Source organism: Schistocerca americana, chromosome 5 (assembly GCF_021461395.2).
Source record: "Schistocerca americana isolate TAMUIC-IGC-003095 chromosome 5, iqSchAmer2.1, whole genome shotgun sequence".
In the NCBI taxonomy this organism is placed as follows: domain Eukaryota; kingdom Metazoa; phylum Arthropoda; class Insecta; order Orthoptera; family Acrididae; genus Schistocerca; species Schistocerca americana.
This window is the reverse complement of record NC_060123.1, coordinates 174,701,166-174,724,938: the sequence shown is the minus strand read 5'-3', so window position 1 is coordinate 174,724,938 and position 23,773 is coordinate 174,701,166. Positions and strand designations below refer to the sequence as shown.

General features: G+C 41.1%; 1 protein-coding gene across 1 annotated transcript in view; it reads right to left on the bottom strand.

Moving 5' to 3' along the window:
- Nucleotides 1–12,534, bottom strand: part of LOC124616253 (tubulin beta chain-like) — a 73,847-nt gene extending 61,313 nt beyond the window's left edge. Inside the window, exons 1-2 of the mRNA XM_047144557.1 lie at nt 12,478–12,534; nt 12,281–12,389 (exon numbers count right to left, since the gene is read on the bottom strand). Coding sequence (XP_047000513.1) covers nt 12,281–12,389; nt 12,478–12,534 — 166 coding nt within the window. The remainder of the gene's footprint in view (nt 1–12,280; nt 12,390–12,477) is intronic.
- Nucleotides 12,535–23,773: the final 11,239 nt, after the last annotated feature.

Here is a 23,773-nt window from a genome sequence, read left to right as displayed (position 1 = left end):
AAACGCTCCGCGATTTAAGAAATTCATCGCACATTCTCGCACTTAGTTCATCTTGCGTAAAAGGAAATTTACTTTGAAAGTAACGCTTTTCAATCAATCAATCGCAATATTTTCCCGCGATCTGTTAGAAAGAGGTTCGTTTCAGCGGTTGCCAGAGAGCGCCAGATAACAGTCGTCACTGCGCTTGCGCAGCTACGATGACGCAGGAAGCCCGTATGTGCGTACGTGTAAAACATTAAAAGATCTTACATTATGTCATAAAAGAAACAAGACATCAGAGGAATTTCTTGAACCGTACTAAAATGCATAATTCGGCTTAAAGTGCACATTCGTAAGTCCAGATTCGGTTGTAAATTTTCTTGGAGTATCAGTACTGTAGTATCTCATTTTTGGTTCTTTATTATGGCATAATGCCATACGTGCTAGAAGATGAAAGCATGCTCTTTTGAAATGCAGTGAACAGTTGAAACTAGCCAATAGTGTGGAATTAAACACTTCGTTTCAAGCCCGCATCTCGTGGTCGTGCGGTAGCGTTCTCGCTTCCCACGCCCGGGTTCCCGGGTTCGATTCCCGGCGGGGTCAGGGATTTTCTATGCCTCGTGATGGCTGGGTGTTGTGTAATGTCCTTAGGTTAGTTAGGTTTAAGTAGTTCTAAGTTCTAGGGGACTGATGACCATAGATGTTAAGTCCCATAGTGCTCAGAGCCATTTGAACCATTTTTTGAACTTCGTTTCAAATAAATTGACTGCCTTAGCGGAAAGGTTAATAAAGCCATATTTCTTTAGCAAACCGACAAAAATAACTTCACTGTTCAGCAAGGCGATTAATGCTTGATTGAAATTGCCGCCAGGGGCAGATACCCAGGTTTGCTGCCAGTGAATACGGCAGTTTGTGCGCGCCAGTAAAATTTTTCCGGGTACATCTTGGTGCCTGCCAAGCGGCCAAAAGCGGGATAAGGTACATGCGCGACTCAACTGCGCATACGCATGGGCCCGCTCGCAACTGCTCACACGAATCTAAAGTAAAAAGTTGTGACGACATGCTCATCGGAGGCAATTTGTTATGAAGCATTGCATAGTCTTCCTAAAGCCTTTGACACATTTTGCTACTGGCAGACACTTGTATGAGCACTCTGTTTTGTTGCGTACATGGTGCAGTTCCTTCGAACTTAGGTTTTATTTTAGTTTTTTCTCACATTCATGTTTTATTGCTGCAGTATTATTCTGCAGTAGCGGGATGCAGTCATATCCTTTGTTAGAGTATTATTTCTTACCAGTAAAAATTACAAAAATTTAACTGAAAACTAAAACAAAAAAATATCCTGGAATTCTAAAATATTCCCGTGTTTTTCCCGTTTTTCTCCCGGATGAAAAAATTCCCGGATTTTTCCCGAATCTCCCGGTTGTCCCGGGTCGTATACACCCTGATATCTCTAACGAGCTAAAATTATATTTCGTTCAGAACTAAATAATCATTAGCCAACTACGTAAAGAGAAAGTTTACTAAATATTCACAAAGGTTGACATTACATTTTAAGTCGAAATATCCTCTTGGCTTAATAATGCTTTGGCAAGCGATAAACTAAAACGTCCTGCCGCCGACGAGGTCATTAGAGAAGGAGTAAAGGATGAGGAAGGAACTCAGTCGTGTCCTTTCAAAAGGAATTGGGGTCTAGAAGGATTTCCGATACGAGTTGTTGGCTTTGGTGAGTGCCGTAAATCCATGGTGTCTCGCCACCGTTTGGTGTATATCTTCACAGTTTGTTGAGTGTTACAAAGCCAGCGAACGTGAAAGACAAAAAGGTAAAAAAAAAACTGGTTGTGGTGACACTGATAAGTAGCTTAGCCCGACCTCTAGGTAGCAGTTTGGTTGTGATAATTAAAAAACCTGGTTGTGGTGAAAAACAGACGACTCATATCGAACTTTCCTCTATGTCCGGGAATTAACCTACTTTTGTCTTGATTACTTTAGGTGAACTAGAGGTGGTCTAAGTTTGTTCAAATCAAATGGTTCAAATGGCTCTGAGCACTATGGGACTTAACTTCTGTGGTCATCAGTCCCCTAGAACTTAGAACTACTTAAACCTAACTAACCTAAGGACATTACACACATCCATGCCCGAGGCAGGATTCGAACCTGCGACCGTAGCGGTCGCGCGGTTCCAGACTGTAGCTCCTAGAACCGCTCGGCCACCCCGGCCGGCTCCTAAATTTGTTCTGCGATGCGAGTTTAGCGGGCTTGCAGCTGCATTATAAAGCAAACTTACAGAACAGCGCGACTGTTAAATCGTCTATTATATAAATTAAGGGCAATAAATTAATCATTAATGATAGTGTCGTGCATGTTGAAACAAAATACAGAAAAATGTTTTCCATATAAAAGCTGTTCGGGTTTTGAGATTCGCATGTGTTTATGCTTCATAATATTTCTCTGGCTTCAGAGGCCAAAACTGTCAAATGCAATAGCTTCGGAGACATTATAAGTTCTAAACAAGACGCTGACTGCTATTTTAATAAAGCACTATAACCAAAGACATATTCAACGAAGGGCTGAAGACGGAAGCTGCCCCCTCCCCCTAAAAAGAGAAAAAGTTCACAAATCAAACTCGCTTCCTGCCCTGCCGAACAACCAGACCTATGAATTCCGTACAACTTGAAAACCAAGGCATATAATGGATGCTGAATTGCCATACCCTGAGCCATCTCTCGTGAAATTATATACTTACTACATCACAAATGAAAAATAATATTGTCCATACACACTATTCATGCCCCAAAAGATTCTGGAGCTAACAAACAATGGAATAAGCACACTTTCAATAATAAAATTTCTAAAGTTCAAGTTTTTGGTGAAATATCAAAATGCTTCGAAATTAGGCCTAAAGCAGGCCTGAGCCAGGGAATGGACTATCTCGATTTTCATTCAATTGCGTTTTGGAGAAAGTAAAACGAGTGGGGAAAAAGAACAGAAGAAAAGGGAATAAATAAAGTGAAACTTGGAAGAAATTGTTTGGGAACCTTCAAACTGACTGCTTAATTTTCGCTCATGGTTTAGCAATCTTAGAAGAGAACCTACCATAAGCAACGAAAGTGATAAACATACTCCAAGTAGCAGAAAAAAGTAGCAGGAACAGCTAGATCACAAATTTCGTTTGACAAAATTGTATACATGACCAACGGATTAAAGCTGCACCAAAGTATGTGGGATCATAATATATAGACGAATAATCTATACAAAGCAGCTACCATAAATAGAGACATAAAAGACTGAACTTTCATTTCACTTAACAAAGAACATGTACAACAGATATTGCTCGTCTACTAAAACAAAACTGAGGAACTACAATGTGATGATTAAAAACGGGTGTCTTTAAGTCTCCGAATGCCTTACCATGATCAAAGCCTACATATGGAGAAGAAATAGAAAAGAATAATTCGAAAATGTTTGGGTCCAAAGTACGAAAATGGGATTTGACAACTGAGAAGCAGCACCGGAATGTATGAAAAACTGGGAATAGATACTCTGAAAAGGTGGAGGATTACATTTCACGGTCACTGAAAAAGAATGGATAACGAGCGACTGACAAAAAAAATCCAAATTCTTTCACAAAATCCGAATTTCATGGTTTATAGAAATTAAGAAAGATATACAGGAGTTGGGAATAACAGACAGACTAAGAAATAGAAAACAAACATGAATTCAGGGAGAAGAAACAAAAAATCAAGGGTTTCCAGAAGAAGAAACAAACGAATAGAAGAAAGACTGGGCAGAAGAAAGAACAACAGAGAGCAAGAGTGACAAAAACATTGGCATGCCAAAAAGAGGAAAAGAATATGGTGTCATAACTCAGTTGTTTCACATCGTCCTGAGTTAGACAAATTCGAATAATAATAACAATGATGATGATGATAATCGTCCATGAATATACACTACTTAAGTGCTGTTTAGATGCAAATCTAGATTTGGCGGGGGGGGGGGGGGGGGGATAATTGATACACCCACTCGTTCCTCAAGAATGTGGTTTTGGAAGGATTCACCAGTTTCTTGTGGTGAGAAAATCGCTGTCCACGCATATTTTCTTTGTCATAAGAAACAAAAAGTAGTCGTTAGGCCATATATCAGGTAATGTGATACTGACTTGATATTCTTTGATACGCTGTATGGCGGATGGCATTGTCATGGGCTGAACGATGTGAGATTTTAATTTGCCGGATATAGACTGGGAGACTCAAACGTTCATAACGGGTGGCAGGGACAAAGAATCCAGTGAAATTTTTTTAAGTGCTTTATCTGAAAACTGCCTTGAGCAGTTAAACAGAGAACCGACTCGTGGCGATAACATAATAGACCTTCTGGTGACAAACAGACACGAACTATTTGAAACAGTTAACGCAGAACAGGGAATCAGCGATCATAAAGCGGTTACGGCATCGATGATTTCAGCCGTAAATAGAAATATTAAAAAAGGTAGGAAGATTTTTCTGTTTAGCAAAAGTGACAAAAAGCAGATCACAGAGTACCTGACGGCTCAACACAAAAGTTTTGTCTCAAGTACAGATAGTGTTGAGGATCAGTGGACAAAGTTCAAAACCATCGTACAATATGCGTTAGATGAGTATGTGCCAAGCAAGATCGTAAGAGATGGAAAAAAAGCCACCGTGGTACAACAACCGAGTTAGAAAATTGCTGCGGAAGCAAAGGGAACTTCACAGCAAACATAAACATAGCTAAAGCTTTGCAGACAGTGTAGTGTGAGGAGGGCTATGCGAGAGGCGTTCAATGAATTCGAAAGTAAAATTCTATGTACTGACTTGGCAGAAAATCCTAAGAAATTTTGGTCTTATGCCAAAGCGGTAGGTGGAGCAAAACAAAATGTCCAGACACTCTGTGACCAAAAGGGTACTGAAACAGAGGATGACAGACTAAAGGCCGAAATACTAAATGTCTTTTTCCAAAGCTGTTTCACAGAGGAAGACTGCACTGTAGTTCCTTCTCTAGATTGTCGTACAGATGACAAAATGGTAGATATCGAAATAGACGACAGAGGGATAGAGATACAATTAAAATCGCTCAAAAGAGGAAAGGCCGCTGGACCTGATGGGATACCAGTTCGATTTTACACAGAGTACGAGAAGGAACTTGCCCCCCTTCTTGCAGCGGTGTACCGTAGGTCTCTAGAAGAGGGTAGCGTTCCAAAGGATTGGAAAAGGGCACAGGTCATCCCCGTTTTCAAGAAGGGTCGTCGAACAGATGTGCGGAACTATAGACCTATATCTCTAACGTCGATCAGTTGTAGAATTTTGGAACCCGTGTTATGTTCGAATATAATGACTTTTTTGGAGACTAGAAATCTACTCTGTAGGCATTAGCATGGGTTTCGAAAAAGACGGTCGTGTGAAACCCAACTCGCGCTATTCGTCCACGAGACTCAGAGGGCCATAGACACGGGTTCACAGGTAGATGCCGTGTTTCTTGACTTCCGCAAGGCGTTCGATACAGTTCCCCACATTCGTTTAATGAACAAAGTAAGAGCATATGGACTACCAGACCAATTGAGTGATTGGATTGAAGAGTACCTAGAAAACAGAACGTAGCATGTCATTCTCAATGGAGAGAAGTCATCCGAAGTAAGAGTGATTTCAGGTGTGCCGCAGAGTGTCATAGGACCATTGCTATTCACAATATACATAAATGACCTTGTGGATGACATCGGAAGTTCACTGAGGCTTTTTGCAGATGATGCTGTGGTGTATCGAGAGGTTGTAACAATGGAAAATTGTGCTGAAATGCGGGAGGATCTGCAGCGAATTGACGCATGGTGCAGGGATTGGCAATTCAATCTCAATGTAGACAAGTGTTATGTGCTGCGAATACATAGAAAGATAGATCCCTTATCATTTAGCTACAAAATAGCAGGTCAGCAACTGGAAGCAGTTAATTCCATAAATTATCTGGGAGTACGTATTAGGAGTGATTTAAAGTGGAATGATCATATAAAGTTGATCGTCGGTAAAGCAGATGCCAGACTGAGATTAATTGGAAGAATCCTAAGGAAATGCAATCCGAAAACAAAGGAAGTAGGTTACAGTACGCTTGTTCACCCACTGCTTGAATACTGCTCAGCAGTGTGGGATCCGTAGCAGATAGTGTTGATAGAAGAGATAGAGAAGATCCAACGGAGAGCAGCGCACTTCGTTACAGGATCATTTAGTAATCGCGAAAGCGTGCTTTTGTTGAAGTTTCGAGAACATACCTTCACCGAAGAGTCAAGCAGTATATTGCTCCCTCCTACGTATATCTCGCGAAGAGACCATGAGGATAAAATCAGAGATTAGAGCCCGCACAGAAGCATACCGACAATCCGTCTTTCCACGAACAATACGAGACTGGAATAGAAGGGAGAACCGATAGAGGTACTCAAGGTACCCTCCGCCACACACCGTCAGGTGGCTTGCGGAGTGTGGATGTAGATGTAGAAGTTTTCCGATGCTGTTTCTAATTTCGTAGATGAATGGGGAAAAACATTTTGTACACCATTGAGTACTAACTGTTCTACATTATAATACAATGGTCGCGACACGTCTAGCGCAACCAAAGAAATAAGCGGTCATTTCCAAACACCAAAACAGTTGATTGCTGCTTAGTGTCCTGCTTGTAAGAATATATGCAAGTTTTCTCTCCTGAAACGGTATTTTTTTCCAAACATCGAAATGTTCATGCAGAATCGAATGTACTGGAATCTTCGATATCCGTATGAATGTCCCAACGACCTTGTTTAGCAGATATTAACGAAATTCATTGCTGAAGTAAACATGACGAAATTCTGCAAACCAATTATAAACTATTTCTTAAGATGGCTAATAATCAAAGGTTTAACGAAGCGATTCGGAAGCATTGTCATCCAGCGGTAACTTTTTAGAGAAATTCCAGTAACTGTGTATTTGAACACTTACGCTACACAGGCTCCTCGGCCAATATTTTGGGCTGCCATTGTTTTAATAATATTGAATGACAAATTTTACAACTTCAGTAGCATAGCATCACAAAAGCACCATCTACTGCTGTGCTTGAGCACGACTCGAACGGGTCCAGAAGCGTACGTCACAGCTTGAGAAATCTCGAGTCGTAATCGATCTTTCGGTGGCCTCACGACTTAGTGACATCTGTTGGTATATCTCCACGATGGGACTTGTCACTGTATTTTATTCTTGTGATCGCAATTTCAGGTAGTATAATGTGGTGTATTTCGTTTATTAGCCATTTAATTCTTGATTAAATTTCTTTGTTGGTTCATATTAAATGTTACCATCACTTCTTCAAGCTGATTAAAAGCTAAACATATGAGCCTACTTGGCAAAACATGACAGTCTCTAATAATCGAATGAAATATTGCACTGAGTCCGCATCCAAGCAATATTTTTTTTAAGGACAGCGTTTTTGCCACTGATTGTTGGCGTAACTTAAAAACCAGCCTAAACGTTTGTATATCGTCCGTAATACCGCCTAAGAATTCTTTTCGCAGGTTTGATGATCAAACGCAACAGGATTTAATGCTAATTCCTCCTGTGTTTCACTAAGAGCAATAGCCTGGTGTGGCGAGTTCGTAGTTTATCGCCTGTGATTTTGCGCTCGTGCCGCGCGAGTCAAATATTGTTCGAGCAGGCTCGATACGGTATCGACTGCTGCGGCATATCGGGAAATCTCGAGCCCGTTCGAATGCGAGTATCATTGTTCAGCCCTAGTGCATCTGTTGGTCTTTTGTAAAAACTTGGAGACTATTAGACTCCCCACCAGCACAATCTTCGCCGGAAGACTGTATGCCGTTCCGAAATGTTGCGGATACACTGTGAACTGACGCAAAAAGAAACTCAAGATTTCTGCTAAGAAAAAACAAAAAATCTCTCGCCCATTCGTTGACCATACATGCTGTTTCCTTTCAGTTAAATACTGAGGAGGTTTGCACATGAAGGTCTCCGGATCTTGTACCTTGAAGAGTTTGAAATACATTTTGGGGAAACTTTATGCGGAAAAGTTCCTTTTATAGCAAAATTCCACCTGAAGTGCGCCAATTTAACTTTAGGAAATGGCATTAGCGTTGGAGAGAATACGTATTTCAACTGCCCAGTGGTAGGCACAAAAAACAGGTCACTTTTGCAGCCAGCTTGCTTCAGTTGCTGCAAAACCTATTTCATATGCTAGAAACTGCGATGGGTAATAAACAGCACTGTCACTGTTGTGCTCCATAAATAGGATCAATTGTTCTTAGCTAAGATGCTTGAGAATTTTACAAAAAAATGGTTCAAATGGCTCTGAGCACTAGGGGACGTAACATCTATGGTCATCAGTCCCCTGGAACTTAGAACTACTTAAACCTAACTAACCTAAGGACAGCACACAACACCCAGTCATCACGAGGCAGAGAAAATCCCTGACCCCGCCGGGAATCGAACCCGGGCGCGGGAAGCGAGAACGCTACCGCACGACCACGAGCTGCGGACAAGAATTTAAAAAAAATGTCGCGTTCGCTGATATCCGTGTAAATCAACCACACATCGTAGCCTCTTACAGCAAGACGAATGCAAATAAAGTTCATTTATAAGGTGAAAACGACAATGAGTTTACTTTGAAAGCAGAATTTTTCAAATATCTTCTCAAGGTAATATCTATACAGTGCAGACGATCGATTAAGAAATGAGACACTAAAAGGAGTATGTGAGTGTCACTATTTGAACAGCAAACTGACTGACGATGGCCGAAGTAGAGAAGATGTGAAACGCAGACTGGCAGTAGCAGGGAAAGCATTTCTGAAAGAAAAAAATTCTTAGCATCGGATATAAACTGAAAGGTCAGTAAGTCTCTTTCGAAGGTAAACAGCGTCAAATGGACGCAGACTGCAGTAGCTATGCAAAGATCAGAGGGCCTTAGTAGGATAGATTAGCATGGAGAGCTGCATCAAAGTAGTCTTCGGACTGAAGACCACATCACAACTGAAACATATTTTAAGTTAGAATGCATTGCAAACTAATTTTACATTGTGAGAGATACAGAGCTTATTCAGCTTTCCCCCGTCGGTCTACATTGGCAGAAAATATATAAGATTTGTAAATCATTGTTTGGGCGCTCGACGCCCTAATTCTAAGGCAACACTAGCGGGAACACTTAAAGTTGTTAGGCTGACTGCTGTTAATTTTAGTGATCTGACATAGCTGGGTGTAACACTGTACGAACATTTGCGTAATGATTGTCTTATATTACTTCCTCCGCACTCTACTCTCTATTATACGCAGGTTGGAACTTAAATAGTGGCAACACTGCTGTGGAAACACTATGCAACGGAATCTACTATTGTCGCTTACAGCACACGTTGTTGACATACCTACCTTACCTCCGAGCAAATGGACTTGCCCGTGCCATGTCACCGGCGTGCGCACAATCGAGGGAAACAGTCACTTGTGAACGAGCGGTTTAAGGAAACGGTACCACTAAGTTTTCGAAACAGGTACAACGGAGTTGGATCAAGATTGAATGTGCCAGAGGTCGTACAGCACGTCAGTGTCAGACCGTCAATGCACAGTATTAATGTTCGTTTTTGGAGCATCACCTGCGACCAGCTTTGCGAAGAAGTGGCGACACTTTCTGCGCAACCCACCCATCATTTTGCACGACAATGCGCGGGCGCATACAGCGCAAGCTGTGGCTGCTGTGTTCGGTCGATGGGACTGGGAATTACTGTACCATCCACCATGCTCCCCGGACTAAGTCCTTGTGACTTTGATTTGCCCGTGGCATCCGCTTCAGAACTGTTCCAGAGATTCGACAGGCAGTAGACCGCTCCATTCGCACCATCAACAGAACAGGCTCTTTTAATGGTATACTACGCCTTCTACCTCGCTGGACGGGTTCTACACAACGCTGGTGACTACTTTGAAGGACACTAACAAGTGCAAACATGTAACTCTTTCGTATAGGTTGTGAATAAATAGTTGCCACTATTTAAGTTCCAACCCTCGTAAATCAAGAAACAGTTAACATGTAACACAGATGCCTCGCTATTTAAGACGGTGGCATTTGAAGTTCCGTATCCCAGGTATGGATTCATGTTAAGACCATGGCCATTTTCTCGAATGATTTATCCAGCTATTTCGGGCACTTTCTTCTTTCTGAGAAGGGGGACATAAAATTTAAATCAGTATATCTTTCGAAGGATGTCCCTTGCTTTAAAAATACATAACTGAATGGTTTGCCTGAGCTGCATTGCTAAAGTGCTGCGCAGCTTTTGAAATTCCATTACTCGTTAGCTTGTTGAATTTTAAAGGCCTTTTGAGAGTTTTGCAACATTCGGAAGCTTTTTAGTGCCTATATTGCGACAAATATCGCCTCCATCCTCTCTGAATTATCACCAACCGAACTGCTTTCGTTTTCGTAGATTCGTAGTCCGATGAAATGAAATGAAATGTCGTGTGGTTAGGGCCTCCCGTCGGGTAGACCGTTCGCCTGGTGCAGGACTTTCGATTTGACGCCACTTCGGCGACCTGCGCGTCGATAGGGTTGAAATGATGATTAGGACAACACAACACCCAGTCCCTAAGCGGAGAAAATCTCCGACCCAGCCGGGAATCGAACCCGGGCCCTTAGGATTGACAGTCTGTCACATAGTCCGATTAGGGCTACTCAGTGAATTTAAACAGTATCTGAGCTTTTATTATTTGCAATAAATGGAAAACAGGGAACTGTGATAAGTAATACATTTAAATTAACAGTAAAAGCTCGGAGACATTAATATCGGTTTTTACAACTTGCAAAAGCAACCCAATCTGGAACAACCAGTTACACGACTATCATACGATGACTCTGACGTTGGCAAATAGTAGCAGGCGACACTGGAACTATTTCAATGTTGTCATGAGACTTACGACTATCAAAAAGTTGGGTCTAGTGCAGCAGGGGATACAACCCGTCGGCTTTGAACAATGACGTCATTCCTTAGTCATAGATCTTAATGTCTTCACTTCGAGGCATAGATAATAAAGCAGTTCTGTGTTCTAATAAGCTTTTGCTGTTATGTTTCAATTTCGTTTTTTTTACTGATTGCTTAATAAAGTAGGATCAGTTTAGTCTATCTCATGAGATTTTTTTTTTTTAAAGCCAAAAAACACTTATCAGCTACTGAAGGCAGCTACAACACTAGAAGAATCGCTTCTCGGCTTTTGACAAGATATTGCTTAATAAAGTAGGATCAGTTTATTCTATCTCGTGAGATTTTTTTTTTTAAAAGCCAAAAAAACACTATTGCTTAATAAAGTAGGATCACTTTATTCTATCTCGTGAAATTTTTTTTTAAAAAGCCAAAAAAAAAAACACTATTGCTTAATAAAGTAGGATCAGTTTATTCTATCTCGTGAGATTTTTTTTTTAAAGCCAAAAAACACTTATTAGGTACTGAAGGGAGCTGCTTAATAAAGTAGAATCAGTTTATTCTATCTCCTGAGATTTTTTTTTTTAAGTCAAAAAACACTTATTACGTACTGAAGGGAGCTAGAACATTAAGAACAATCGCTTCTCGGCTTTTGACAAGATATTGCTTAATAAAGTAGGATCAGTTTATTCTATCTCGTGAGATTTTTTTTTTTAAAAAAGTCAAAAAACACTTATGCTTTTGACAAGATCAATGTTTATCTCTCTCGCATTCCTTTGTTTCTCAACATTCTCCTCAGCTCTTTCATCTCTGTAATACATGCTCTCTGGCGACTTGTGACGTCATTGTTCAAAGCCGACGGGTTGTATCCCCTGCTGCACTAGTCCCAAAAAGTTATGTTTGCTTGTGACGCCACTCTTGCTAACTGATCAGACAACCACAATCGTACGGATCAGCAACGCCGCAGTGAAACTTCCTGCCTTGTAAACACAGCCAACAACTGACTAGCAGTATGAGGTATATGGTGACGAGCAAAGATAACGCCACTGGCAAATTTCTGAACAGTAGAAGCATTTTTCCGGTGTATACTAAATAACTTAAAAAGGGACGTAGTAAAACAATTTTTGATTAATGCACAGTCAGCTTTACTTTAGCCACCATCGGTAAAATTTAATAATTTGGTAAGGCAGGACTGTACCTCCGACGTAAATGAGTCTATGAAATACGGACCACACATGCTATTCTAGAAAGAACGTGCCTCGACTCTGCGCAACATGCAGTGTGGCTGTATGTTTTCTAGATATAACTAAAAAGCAAAATATAAACGAACTTATCAATATCTACCGATTAATTTTGGAAATTTACCTGCTGCTTCATTGTAGTAGACATTTATGCGTTCCAGCTGTAAATCGGAGTCGCCGTTGTAAGTGCCGGTGGAATCTATCCCATGTTCGTCAGATATTACCTCCCAAAACTGAAACAAATCAACAAAATTACTTCTTTAATTAACGACACACTGGAGATGTATCTCAAAGTGAGTCAGTGAAAGCCGAGTTTATTACCTTTGCACCAATCTGATTTCCGCATTGTCCGGCCTGGATATGTACAATTTCACGCATTTTTTTGGTGGTTTAGAGTTCGAAAAAAATAATAAATTTAAATGGGGGAGATGGGGTTGGGAGTAATGCACTAGAAAAATTTTGATCTGATGTGGGCCAAGTCTGACGATGATTTAACACATTAAACAATAGAAGCGCCGCAAGAGCTATTGGCGCTTGAATACAAAAGAAAATGTATTACAGGAATCTCAGCCATTCTGCCGAAACAGAGCACAGAGAGAGGTTTGATTATTCATTTTGAGGAATTTTGTACAGGTTTTTAAAATGCTAAACATATTTAACATTCAAATTAAGGGGATAACGACGGAACTATTTTATGACGTCATTAATTGCGGATAAATTCTGGTCCCAATTGTTAGAATAACGTCAAAGAATAGATATAACGCAGAATTTTCTTAGAACCGTCGATAACATTAGTTAAATTTGCATAATTGCCTCTTAAAAATATTTACATCAGTGTTGACTCATTTCTTCAACATTTTTATTAAACGTTAATAGGTTATTTCTGCGTGCATATTATATTTCATACATTTTATACATGCCTGAAGTGCCGCATATAGGTGAACCGCGAGCATTACCAGGAAGCTACGTGGATAAAATTGTTTTGGGGGGTTATCTGTTCAGTAATGGTTCTAATGCCGACTTGTTCTAATATGATGGTACATTTGATGATATGTTCATGCGAGAATAACATCTGCGTTGATACACTGCTCGCGATCATTGCTATAATTTTGCTCCTCCGGAAAGAAACGTGGAATCAACAGTTGTTAGAATTTACGCCCTTCTTGCTTGTTACTCGAATGTTAAGAACGATAGGCACAAGTAATATCTGAATATGGAAAGTTTGTTTGCAAGTCACACTATTTAGCGCGTAACGGTAAGCATTAAAACCGCGGATTTTACTGATAGTCCTTTTCAAACTGACAAATAAGAAACAAAATAGCTCAAAGATTCCTCGTCATAACAATTTTTTTTCTATTAGCTTCATTCCCGAGATTTTTTATTTCAGTGATATCACGTTGTTCGGATGAGAAAACAATTTCTTACGGTGCATGTAGTCAGTACGAAGAAGTGCTTTAGGGGAGAAGAGCTAGAGTTTTCACATACTTCGACGGCCTGGTCGTTAAGAGACGAAGTTCTTATTCGCTCAATAAGAAAAATAATTTCTATGGCATTTGTCGAAAGTGATTTAGAGAAAATAGGGAAGAAATTGTTTCAGAATGATTGGACGAAGGTGGAGATCTTGGCCATAACAGTAGATGCAGTTCTCAATAAGAAGAAAGGACATTCTCTTAGGCAGGTTATTTTAGATATAACACCCTGCCAGCCACTGTCATTTAGGAAAGTGCAATGTTTTTCTACATGGCTTAGCGAACACAATTGTTTATTGCTTTAGGCGTTTCTCAGATAATCTAGTAACATATGTATTGTTTGTGAGGAGGGGTGGGTGGTGGTTATGTCCAAAGAATAAAAAGAAGATCCTGGCAAAGTTGTGTAGGAAGAAATAAATATAAGATTCAAATGGTTCAAATGGCTCTGAGCACTATGGGACTTAACATCTGTGGTCATCAGTCCCCTAGAACTTAGAACTACTTAAACCTAACTAACCTAAGGACATCACACACATCCATGCCCGAGGCAGGATTCGAACCTGCGACCGTAGCAGTCGCGCGGTTCAGCACTGAGCGCCTTAACCGCGAGACCAGCGCGGCCGGCTAAATGTAAGAACTTAAAAACGTAAATAACAGAACTACAGTTGCTGTAGTATCGAGAGATTCGTGGTAATCACAGCGGTAGGATAATATTGGGATGAGGAATAGAATTACGTGACAGAAAAGAAAGACCGCCATTAGTAGCATGCATTCATAAGATTCTTACCTGGTCGCCAGGGACAATGGTTTCTCCCGCAGTGAGAGAAGGGGTGGCAACTTTTTGTGTATCTCTATGAACAATGCTACAATAACGTTGAACGTTCTAGATCTGGACTTACGTTATGTACGTTTCACTTCTTTTCTCTTTCTTATAACTTTGATCAAGGCAGTGTTCAAAAGTCTTTTCCAGCATGGTTTATAGTTTGAAATTTGCAGTTCTCGGAAATCAGACCAGCTCTACAAGTTTATGACACATGCATCTTTGCGATTACTAAAGCAGGAGCAGTTCGATGGTTATATGCAGGGTGTCCTACACATTTAGGGACAATCATCAACTGAATTTTTGAAGTAAGTTATTAATAATAAGAAAATATAATTGTGGCGGTACGATGTCTTGAATGTGCAATGCTGCTTTTATTTCAAAACAAGAACAACTCGTTGGCCCTTCGACGTTGGTGGTGCCACTGTGAAAAAACAATACAAAATCGTCTGTGTCTGCGGTGGAAGCCCTGTTTACACTTCACAACGCGCTATTGTAGACGGAGCATTAGCCGTTCCAGAAGCTTACAGACATGCATTTAGTGCGTGATACAGCAGGTTTTAATACGCGGAAAGCTGAAAGAATCTACAGAGAGAAAGGTTTATAAGCAGGGCTCCAATTAGAAGAAATTTATCGACTTAGGCGGAAACTTACGAGAAACTGCGTTGCTCAAATTACTGAGAGCTGCCCAGGGTTCTTTCGAGTTGTTCTCACGGTATAATTTGAGGAAACGAGATTGGACTGTGTGGGAGATTCGTCAATAAGCACTCGTAGGCGTGCCTATAAAGTGGAGCAGCAAATACACTCCATCATTAACAACAGGTACAAGCAACGGGACGTATTGATTTTGAGCCCAGAGTTCAATTCTGTCAATGGACTTCGTTGCACTGCTTGCACTGAGATTGGTTGTTGTAAATTTGAACATTTACTGTGATCCTAAGTTGCTGCTATAAGGTGTAAGTTGTATATCAAAATGAAAAGCTAAATATACAGTATATTAGTTTACAATCCTCTATTATCTGTAAAGTTTTGAAGCGAAAATCTGGGGGCACCATATAGAACAGTCTCTCCCCGTTCAGCTGCCGCGCTTCCCTCATAATACGTAACGGTACACAAGTCGTAGTTTGCCTTGGTGTCCTAATGTGAAACACGTAAAACGTTGCAAACAAGCCTCACTTATCACAACAGTGTACATGAGCTCGTTTTAGGAACGCAATACAGCAGTGAGAACAATGAAGTTTAATGGAATTGCGATACAATTGCATGAAAGAGTCTACTTTCGAGCTGCCATTATGTTTTTGTGATTGGTCGCAGTGTGTGCGCGAAAAACTTGGCGTTTCATACTTGTTCGTATGTAATGATGCAGTTACAAATTATAACTTTCGAAAAACATGAAGATTAAGCAAGCGAAATGTTTGGTCGAGAATGATGACAGCCTTACACTATCTGATGAACAGTGTCTGCACACACGTCGGTGGACATTAATATGGAGTGTGCCCACCTTTCGTGTTTATGACGGTTTGAACTCTACTGGAGACACCTACTTGGACAGCTGTAGAGGGGTTTAAATGTCCCTGATGTATTTGTTACTCATGTGACTTCCAGTCACTAGTCGATATTCCAAGTCAGAGTTCCCCTGATCGCCCTATTCTCCAGTTACTGGTTCTGTACTAACACAGTAATCCTCGCCTGCTTTTATACTGGCGAGTCCGTCTCTCGCAACATCTTGTCGTCAATTCCGCATTATATACGGTGTCCGGATAATTTTGATCAGATAGTGTATGCTGGTAGTCGGCTACACAAGGTAAAACCCAGAATATAGAAAATCGCAGTGTTGAGAATCATAGACAACTGAAAACGTACAAGGAACATAGATGTAACGGAAACATATGAACCATAATTTATCGTGTAAAGCTGACAGACCGATGTACAACGTAAAAATAATTATTGTTGCTTCGCACATCTGATTTTTTCCTTTCACGTAGTTCTGATAGTTCTGCCTGACTACCTTGGCTCCTCTGCGCCATATAGTTAAAATGCGTTGTTGTTGCTCTGTACACATACCTCTCTTGGTAACACTGTACCATGATTTAGAGAGCAATAAACAATGTTTGGAAGGTAGTTCATAGTCTCCAGTTAGCTGCAGAAAACGCCCATGCCGACGGACGAAGTTCCCACGGCGCACGGCAGATGGCACTACATGCCTGGATGTTGATTCCCGGCCACGTGACTGTCAGTCAGTACTTTCGTGGAAAGCAGCAGGATAAGATAAAAATGAGATGCAGCGAATCAATGAAGATCATGAAAGGATAAGCTGGTATTAATTCTTTTGTTGTTTCATTATTTTGCTTCAGAGGCAGACAGCGATTTCTTGTACTGTGAAAAACCAATTGACGGATTCGGAAAAGTAATGGTTTTGGGGATTCCTGCCACAAGCGGTGACAGTTTGCGGGTTACTTTTGTAACGTAACTGAGATGTTTTGTCTATAACATGATCGTGTCAGCTGGCTAACATTTAGTATGACATGAAAGATAAGATTTAAAAACTGAAACAAACAGTACTAATGAAGATTTCATTTTTGCAACACAACCTACGACCAGCTTAGAGACAGAAGTGATGACACTTTCTTCAGGACCTGAACATCATTTTGCAGGACAATGCTCAAGCACTTACAGTGCAAACTGTTACTGATTTGTTTGCCTGATGGGGCTGCTAAGTGCTATACCACCTACTGCACTCCCCTGACTTAAGCCCTCGTCAGTTCATCTCGATTTCTAAACTGAAGGAAACACTTCAGCCGCGGGGGCTTAGCCGAGCGGTCTAAAAGACGCTGCAGTCTGGACTGTGCGGCCGGTCCCGGCGGAGGTTCGAGTCCTCTCTCGGGCTTGGGTGTGTGTGTTTGTCCTCAGGATAATTTAGGTAAAGTAGTGTGTAAGCTTAGGGACTGATGACCTCAGCAGTTAAGTCCCATAAGATTCCTACGACTTCCACATCGCTGGCAACGGGTTATACACGATGCTGGTGACTGCTTTGAAGGTCAGTAAAACTTTGAAACACGTATCTATTTTGTACGAGCTGTAAATAAATAGTTGCCACTATTAAAGTTCCAACCGTCGTATATTATTAACAATATCAAATAATGTTGGTATTGCGTACAGTCTGACGTATGGACATCTGCAGAGCAGTAATGTGATACATGTAAATACGTGTTATAAACTGATTTCTTTAGGATGCACCGAACGAGGTGGCGCAACGGTTAACACACTGGACTCGCATTCCGGAGGACGACGGTTCAATTCTGCGTCCGGATATCCTGATTTAGATTTTCCGTGATTTCCCTAAATCGGTTCAGGCAAATGCCGTGATGGTTCCTTTGAGAGAGCACGGCCGACTTTCTTCCCCATCCTTCTCTAATCCGATGAGACCGATGAGCTCGCTGTTTGGTCTCCTCCACCAAATCAACCCAACTCCAACCCTCTTTAGCATGCGTGGCTACAATAGCATAACAATTATCATATCCATGTCAATGTATCGTACATTCATAGGTATTGTGACAAGTTTATTACTACCTTGTAAATGAAACTATGTTCAAGATTTTTTTGAATTATTCCATAGTCATGAGGACTACTTAATTTCGGATCTATGGAACGTATATGTATTATTATCTTTTTTTAAAAATATGTGTTGTGTTTTATTGTATCATAACATGTCCTGTGTCCTAGAGGATCTTCTCACTACGGACCTATGGAATGGTAGGTACATATGATCTGATCTAATATGGAGAATCGTATCCATTAGAGATTATTACCTTCATTCATTATTGTGTTTTCTGTTAACAACTGTCACTTAATATGGTAGAACCACATTTCAAATAGTTCGGCAGAAAGCATGATGTTCTTTAGTTCACAGTGAAGTACAGAGGAAAAGCGATGCGTGAAACAAAGTTCAAAATTTCTTGCTGTGCATGTTGATAGGAATTTGAACTGGGATGAATCATACTTTACATTTAAACTATTAAGTTCAGTAACTTTTGTCTTCGTTTGATTACCGATTTTGACTTTGACAGTGTCAGAAAAAAGTAGCTCAGTTTTGTCATTGTGTTCAATAATATTATATCGCATTATTTTCTCAGACACTTTTACATGTACACACAAAATGTTCAATGGCTAACCTGTACCATAAAGAGAATAGCCGGCCGTGGTGGCCAAGCGGTTAAAGGCGCTACAGTCTGGAACCGCGCGGCCGCTACGGTCGCAGGTTCGAATCCTGCCTCGGGCTTGGATGTGTGTGATGTCCTTAGGTTAGTTAGGTTTAAGTAGTTCTAAGTTCTAGGGGACTGATGACCTTAGCAGTTAAGTCCCATAGTGCTCAGAGCCATTTGAACCATTTTGAAAGAGAATATGTGGTGTACATCGTCAACTATCTGTAGAGAATAATTGTTCAACAACAGCCCGACAATAAATTTACCCCGTTACGAAGACTTCCAAGTCCGTATCTAGACTGACAAGGGAAACTCCCCATCGCACCCCCCTCAGATTTAGTTATAAGCTGGCACAGTGGATAGGCCTTGAAAAACTGGACACAGATCAATCGGGAAAACAGGAAGAAGTTGTTTTAACTATGAAAAAAATAAGCAAAATATACAAACTGAGTAGTCCATGCCATCAAGGCTAATGTGAGCTCAGGAGTACCGTGGTCTCGTGGTTAGCGTGAGCAGCTGCGGAACGAGAGGTACTTGGTTCAAGTGTTCTCTCGAGTTAAAGTTTACTTTTTTTTTTATTTTCGCAAAGTTATGATCTGTCCGTTCGTTCATTGACGCCTCTGTTCACTGTAATAAGTTTAGTGCCTGGTTTTTGCGACCGCACCGCAAAACCGTGCGATTAGTAGACGAAAGGACGTGTCTCTCCAATGGGAACCGAAAACATTTGATCGCAAGGTCATAGGTCAACCGATTCCTCCACAGGAGAACACGTCTGATGTATTCTATTCGACACTGGTGACGGCATGTGCGTCACATGACAGGAATATGTTGTCGACCCACCTAACTTGTACACTTGGCAAATGGGTAAAAAGATTCTTCTACCTTGCCCGATTTAGGTTTTCTTGTGGACGTGATAATCAATCCCAAAAAAAGTGATCGCATCGGACGGACAGATAATGATTGTCTGAAAATAAAAAATTAAATTTTTCACTCGAGGGAAAACTTGAACCAAGGACCTCTCGTTCGGCGGCTGTTCACGCTAACCACGTGACCACCGCGCTCATGAGCTCAGGCTGGCCTTGGTATTGCCTGTCCAGTGCATGGACTACTCAGTTTCTATATTTTGCTTTTTTTCATAGTTCCACACAACTTCTTCCTGTTTTCTCGATTGATCTGTATTTAGTTTTTCAAGGCCTGTCCACTGTGTCAACTTATAACTAAATCTGAGGGGGGTGCGATGGGAAGGTTCCTTTGTGAGATGATTTGAATATAAATACAACCAGCTTATGTTGCCATAGCCGTAGCGAATATTAGTGGTTCAAATGGCTCTGAGCACTATGCGACTTAACTTCTGAGGTCATCAGTCGCCTAGAACTTAGAACTAATTAAACCAAACTAACCTATGGACATCACACACATCCATGCCCGAGGCAGGATTCGAACATGTGACCGTAGCGATCGCTCGGCCCCAGAATGTAGCGCCTAGAACCGCACGGCCACTCCGGCCGGCGCAAATATTAGTCTTGAAAATCTATTATTTTGTTTATCAGGTGATACGTAATACACAAAATATCAGTTTTATCAGGTGATAAGTAATACACTAGACTGGCAATGGCAAGGAATGCGTTTCTGAAGAAGATAAATTTGTTAACATCGAGTATAGATTTAAGTGTCAGGAAGTCGTTTTTCAAAGTATTTGTATGCAGTGTAGCCATGTATGGAAGGTGAAACGTGGACGATAAATAGTTTAGACAAGAAGAGAATAGAAGCTTTCGAAATGTGGTGCTACAGAAGAATGCTGAAGATTAGATGGGCAGATCACATAACTAATGAGGAGGTATTGAATAGAATTGGAGAGAAGAGAAATCTGTGGCACAACTTGACTAGAAGAAGGGATCGGTTGGTAGGGCATATTCTGAGGCATCAAGTGATCACCAATTTAGTATTGGAGGGTAGTGTGGAGGGTAAAAATCGTACAGGGAGACCAAGAGATGAATGCACTAAACAGATTCAGAAGTATGTAGGTTGCAGTAGGTACTGGGAGATGAAGAAGCTTGCACAGTATAGAGTAGCATGGAGAGGTGCATCAAACCAGTCTCAGGACTGAAGACCACAACAACAACAAGTAATACACAATGCTGTTGTTGTGGTCTTCAGTCCGGAGACTGGTTTGACGCAGATCCCCACGCTCTTCAATCCTCTGTGAGCCCTTTTATCTTCCAACAATTACTGCACCCGACAACCATTTGAACCAATGTATTCATGCTTTGGTCTCCCCTTGCAAATTTATACCTCACGCATCCCCCCTCCCCCGTTACCAAACAGACAATTTATTCACACCTCAGAATGAGTGCTGTCAGGCGACTTCTTCGTTTGTTCAAGTCGTGCCATCAGTTTATTTTTTCTCTCGGATCAATTCATAATCTTCTCATTAGTTACGCGCTCAATCCATCTAATCTTCAGCATTGTTCTGTAGCACCACATTTCAAAAGCTTCTATTCTTGTCTGAACTGCTTATTGTCGAAGTTTCACTTACCCACAAGGCTAAACTCCAGACAAATACCTTCAGAAAAAGACTTCCTCACAATTAAATTTATATCCGATGTTAACAATTCCCTCGCTTTGCCATAGCCAGCCTCCATTTTATATCCTTCGGTCATGATCAGATATTTTGGTACCCAAGCAGCAAAACACCTCTATTACTTCTAGCATCTCATTTCCTAATCTGATTTACCGAGCGAGATGGCGCAGTGGTTGGCAGACTGGACTCGCATTCGCGAGGACGACGGTTCAAACCCGCGTGTGCCCATCCTGATTTATGTTTTCCGTGATTTCCCTAAATTGCTTCAGTCAAATGCCGTGATGGTTCCTTTGAATGGGCACGGCCGAATTTCTTCCCTATCCTCCCTAATCCGATGGGACCGATGACCTAGCTGTTTGGTCCCCTCTCCCAAATCAGCCAACCACCCAAGCTAATCTACTTTCTTCGGCTTCAGTTGATCTAATTCGACCACATTCCATTACCCTTGTTTAATTTTTTGATTGATATTAATCCTATAACCTCTTTTAAATGCACTATCCATTCCATTCAACTGCCGCGCGGGATTAGCCGAGCGGTCTGAAAGACGCTGCAGTCATGGACTGTGCGGCTGGTCCCAGCGAAGGTTCGAGTCCTCCCTCGGGCATGGGTGTGTGTGTTTGTCCTTAGGATAATTTACGTTAAGTAGTGTGTAAGCTTAGGGACTGATGACCCTAGCAGTTAAGTCCCATAAGATTTCACACACATTTTTGAACATTCAATTCAACTGCTTTACAATGCCATCGGCAACTTCAAAGTTTTTATTTCTTCTCCCTGAACTTTAATTCCTGCTCCAAATTTTTCTTTTGTTTCCTTTTCTGCTTGCTCAATGTGCAGATCGAATGACATCGGGAATGGACTATAATTCTGTCTCACTACCGTATAAACTCCTGATGCTGGAGCGGCAACCCGATACTGATCAAAACAAGTAAGGCTTAATCTTTCTCGAATACTAATTTACTTCATTCGCTTGATTTATGACTGCTTGTATCGGTGGAAGAAAGTGAAAAAGTTTAGTGTCTAACTTCATGCTGATATAAAAGTCATAAGGGACGGAGTAAAAGCTAGGATTTGAAGAAACGTCTGGCAGAGAGTAAAAGCCAAGGCTTCTTTGCCGGAATTATTTCTGATCTCGCTGTGAGTACTATAGGGAAGTCGTACGAAAGTCAGATTTTATAAACGGTTGACGGGGACGTGAATAAGAGACCAATGCCTAAAATACTGTGACAACTGACTCAATTCTTATAGCACAAAAAGAATGGAACGTGACAGTATACCAATAATATTGAGTCAAGAAAAAACTACGGGAGGTCAATGGGTGTATTTGATGACAGACGTGTTTATTGTTGAGCGCCCTGAAGGTACATTCAAATATTAACGCATGTTTAACTAACACTGAAATATTGGCAACAATCTTTGAGAAAGAGTGCAACTCTGTCAAGGAAGCAGCTGTGATGTGACATCAGGTCAGCAGAAGTACTGATCAAAGCTGTACCAATTTCTGCCACAAGCACCTCAACTTGTTTATTTAATTCGCTTGTTGCGAACCTAAACAGGAAAGGTTGTCACTGAGGTAGCGTTCTCACTGGTTACAGAATTTGGCGTTTAGAAATAAATATTTATGCATCTCGCTTATGACGAAGTGCAATATGAAACGAATTTTTGTGTAACATACTTCGCTTCGTTAGTGTGGGATGCAAGAGGAATTAAAAAATTAAATCGACCGTGGTTTTTATTCAAAGCACATCATTCAAACAAGTAATGAATTATGAAATGACTGTTACGAACAATAAAACACCGTTACCATTTTACAGAATCGCTCCCAATGAACACCGTTAGATTTGAGCTAGTGCAATACAGCAGTTCTTGCAGTCGAAGGGTGAAGTATTTTGGTTAAAGTGAAACTGCCGCATTACTAGCTACTTTGTATAGGGAGGCGTGGAGCCAGAGATAGCTTCTGTGACGGGAATGTCATATTTTGTTACAGTCCCCCCCCCCCCCCCCCCCCCCCAACCCCATCTAACTTTAAACGTGCCACAGACGCTTACAATAATAATATTAGCTTCGTGCTTAAGTTCGTAGCGTTTTTCCGTAAATTTAATAAACACGACAGATACAAATAGCAGAGACTACTGGTCAATAATACAAAAAATGGCTCTGAGCACTAAGCGCCTTAACTTCTGAGGTCATCAGTCGCCTAGAACTTAGAACAAATTAAACCTAACTAACCTAAGGACATCACACACATCCATGCCCGAGGCAGGATTCGAACCTACGACCGTAGCGGTCACGCGGTTCCAGACTGAAGCGCCTTTAACCGCACGGCCACACCAGGGTCAATAATACATTCTCCTTCACTATGTACAAGTCTGACGAGGCTGGGGTAACTTTTCGATTCCGCGACTGTTAAAATCAAGTGGTTTTGAGGTGAAGGACTCGCCGAGCCATGTTCGGAGCGCATTTTCATCCAGAAAAAAAGTTCCTTGTAGGTTTTTCAGTAACGATCGGGAAAGGTGAAAATCTGAGGGCGCAAGTCTGTCTGGCTTTT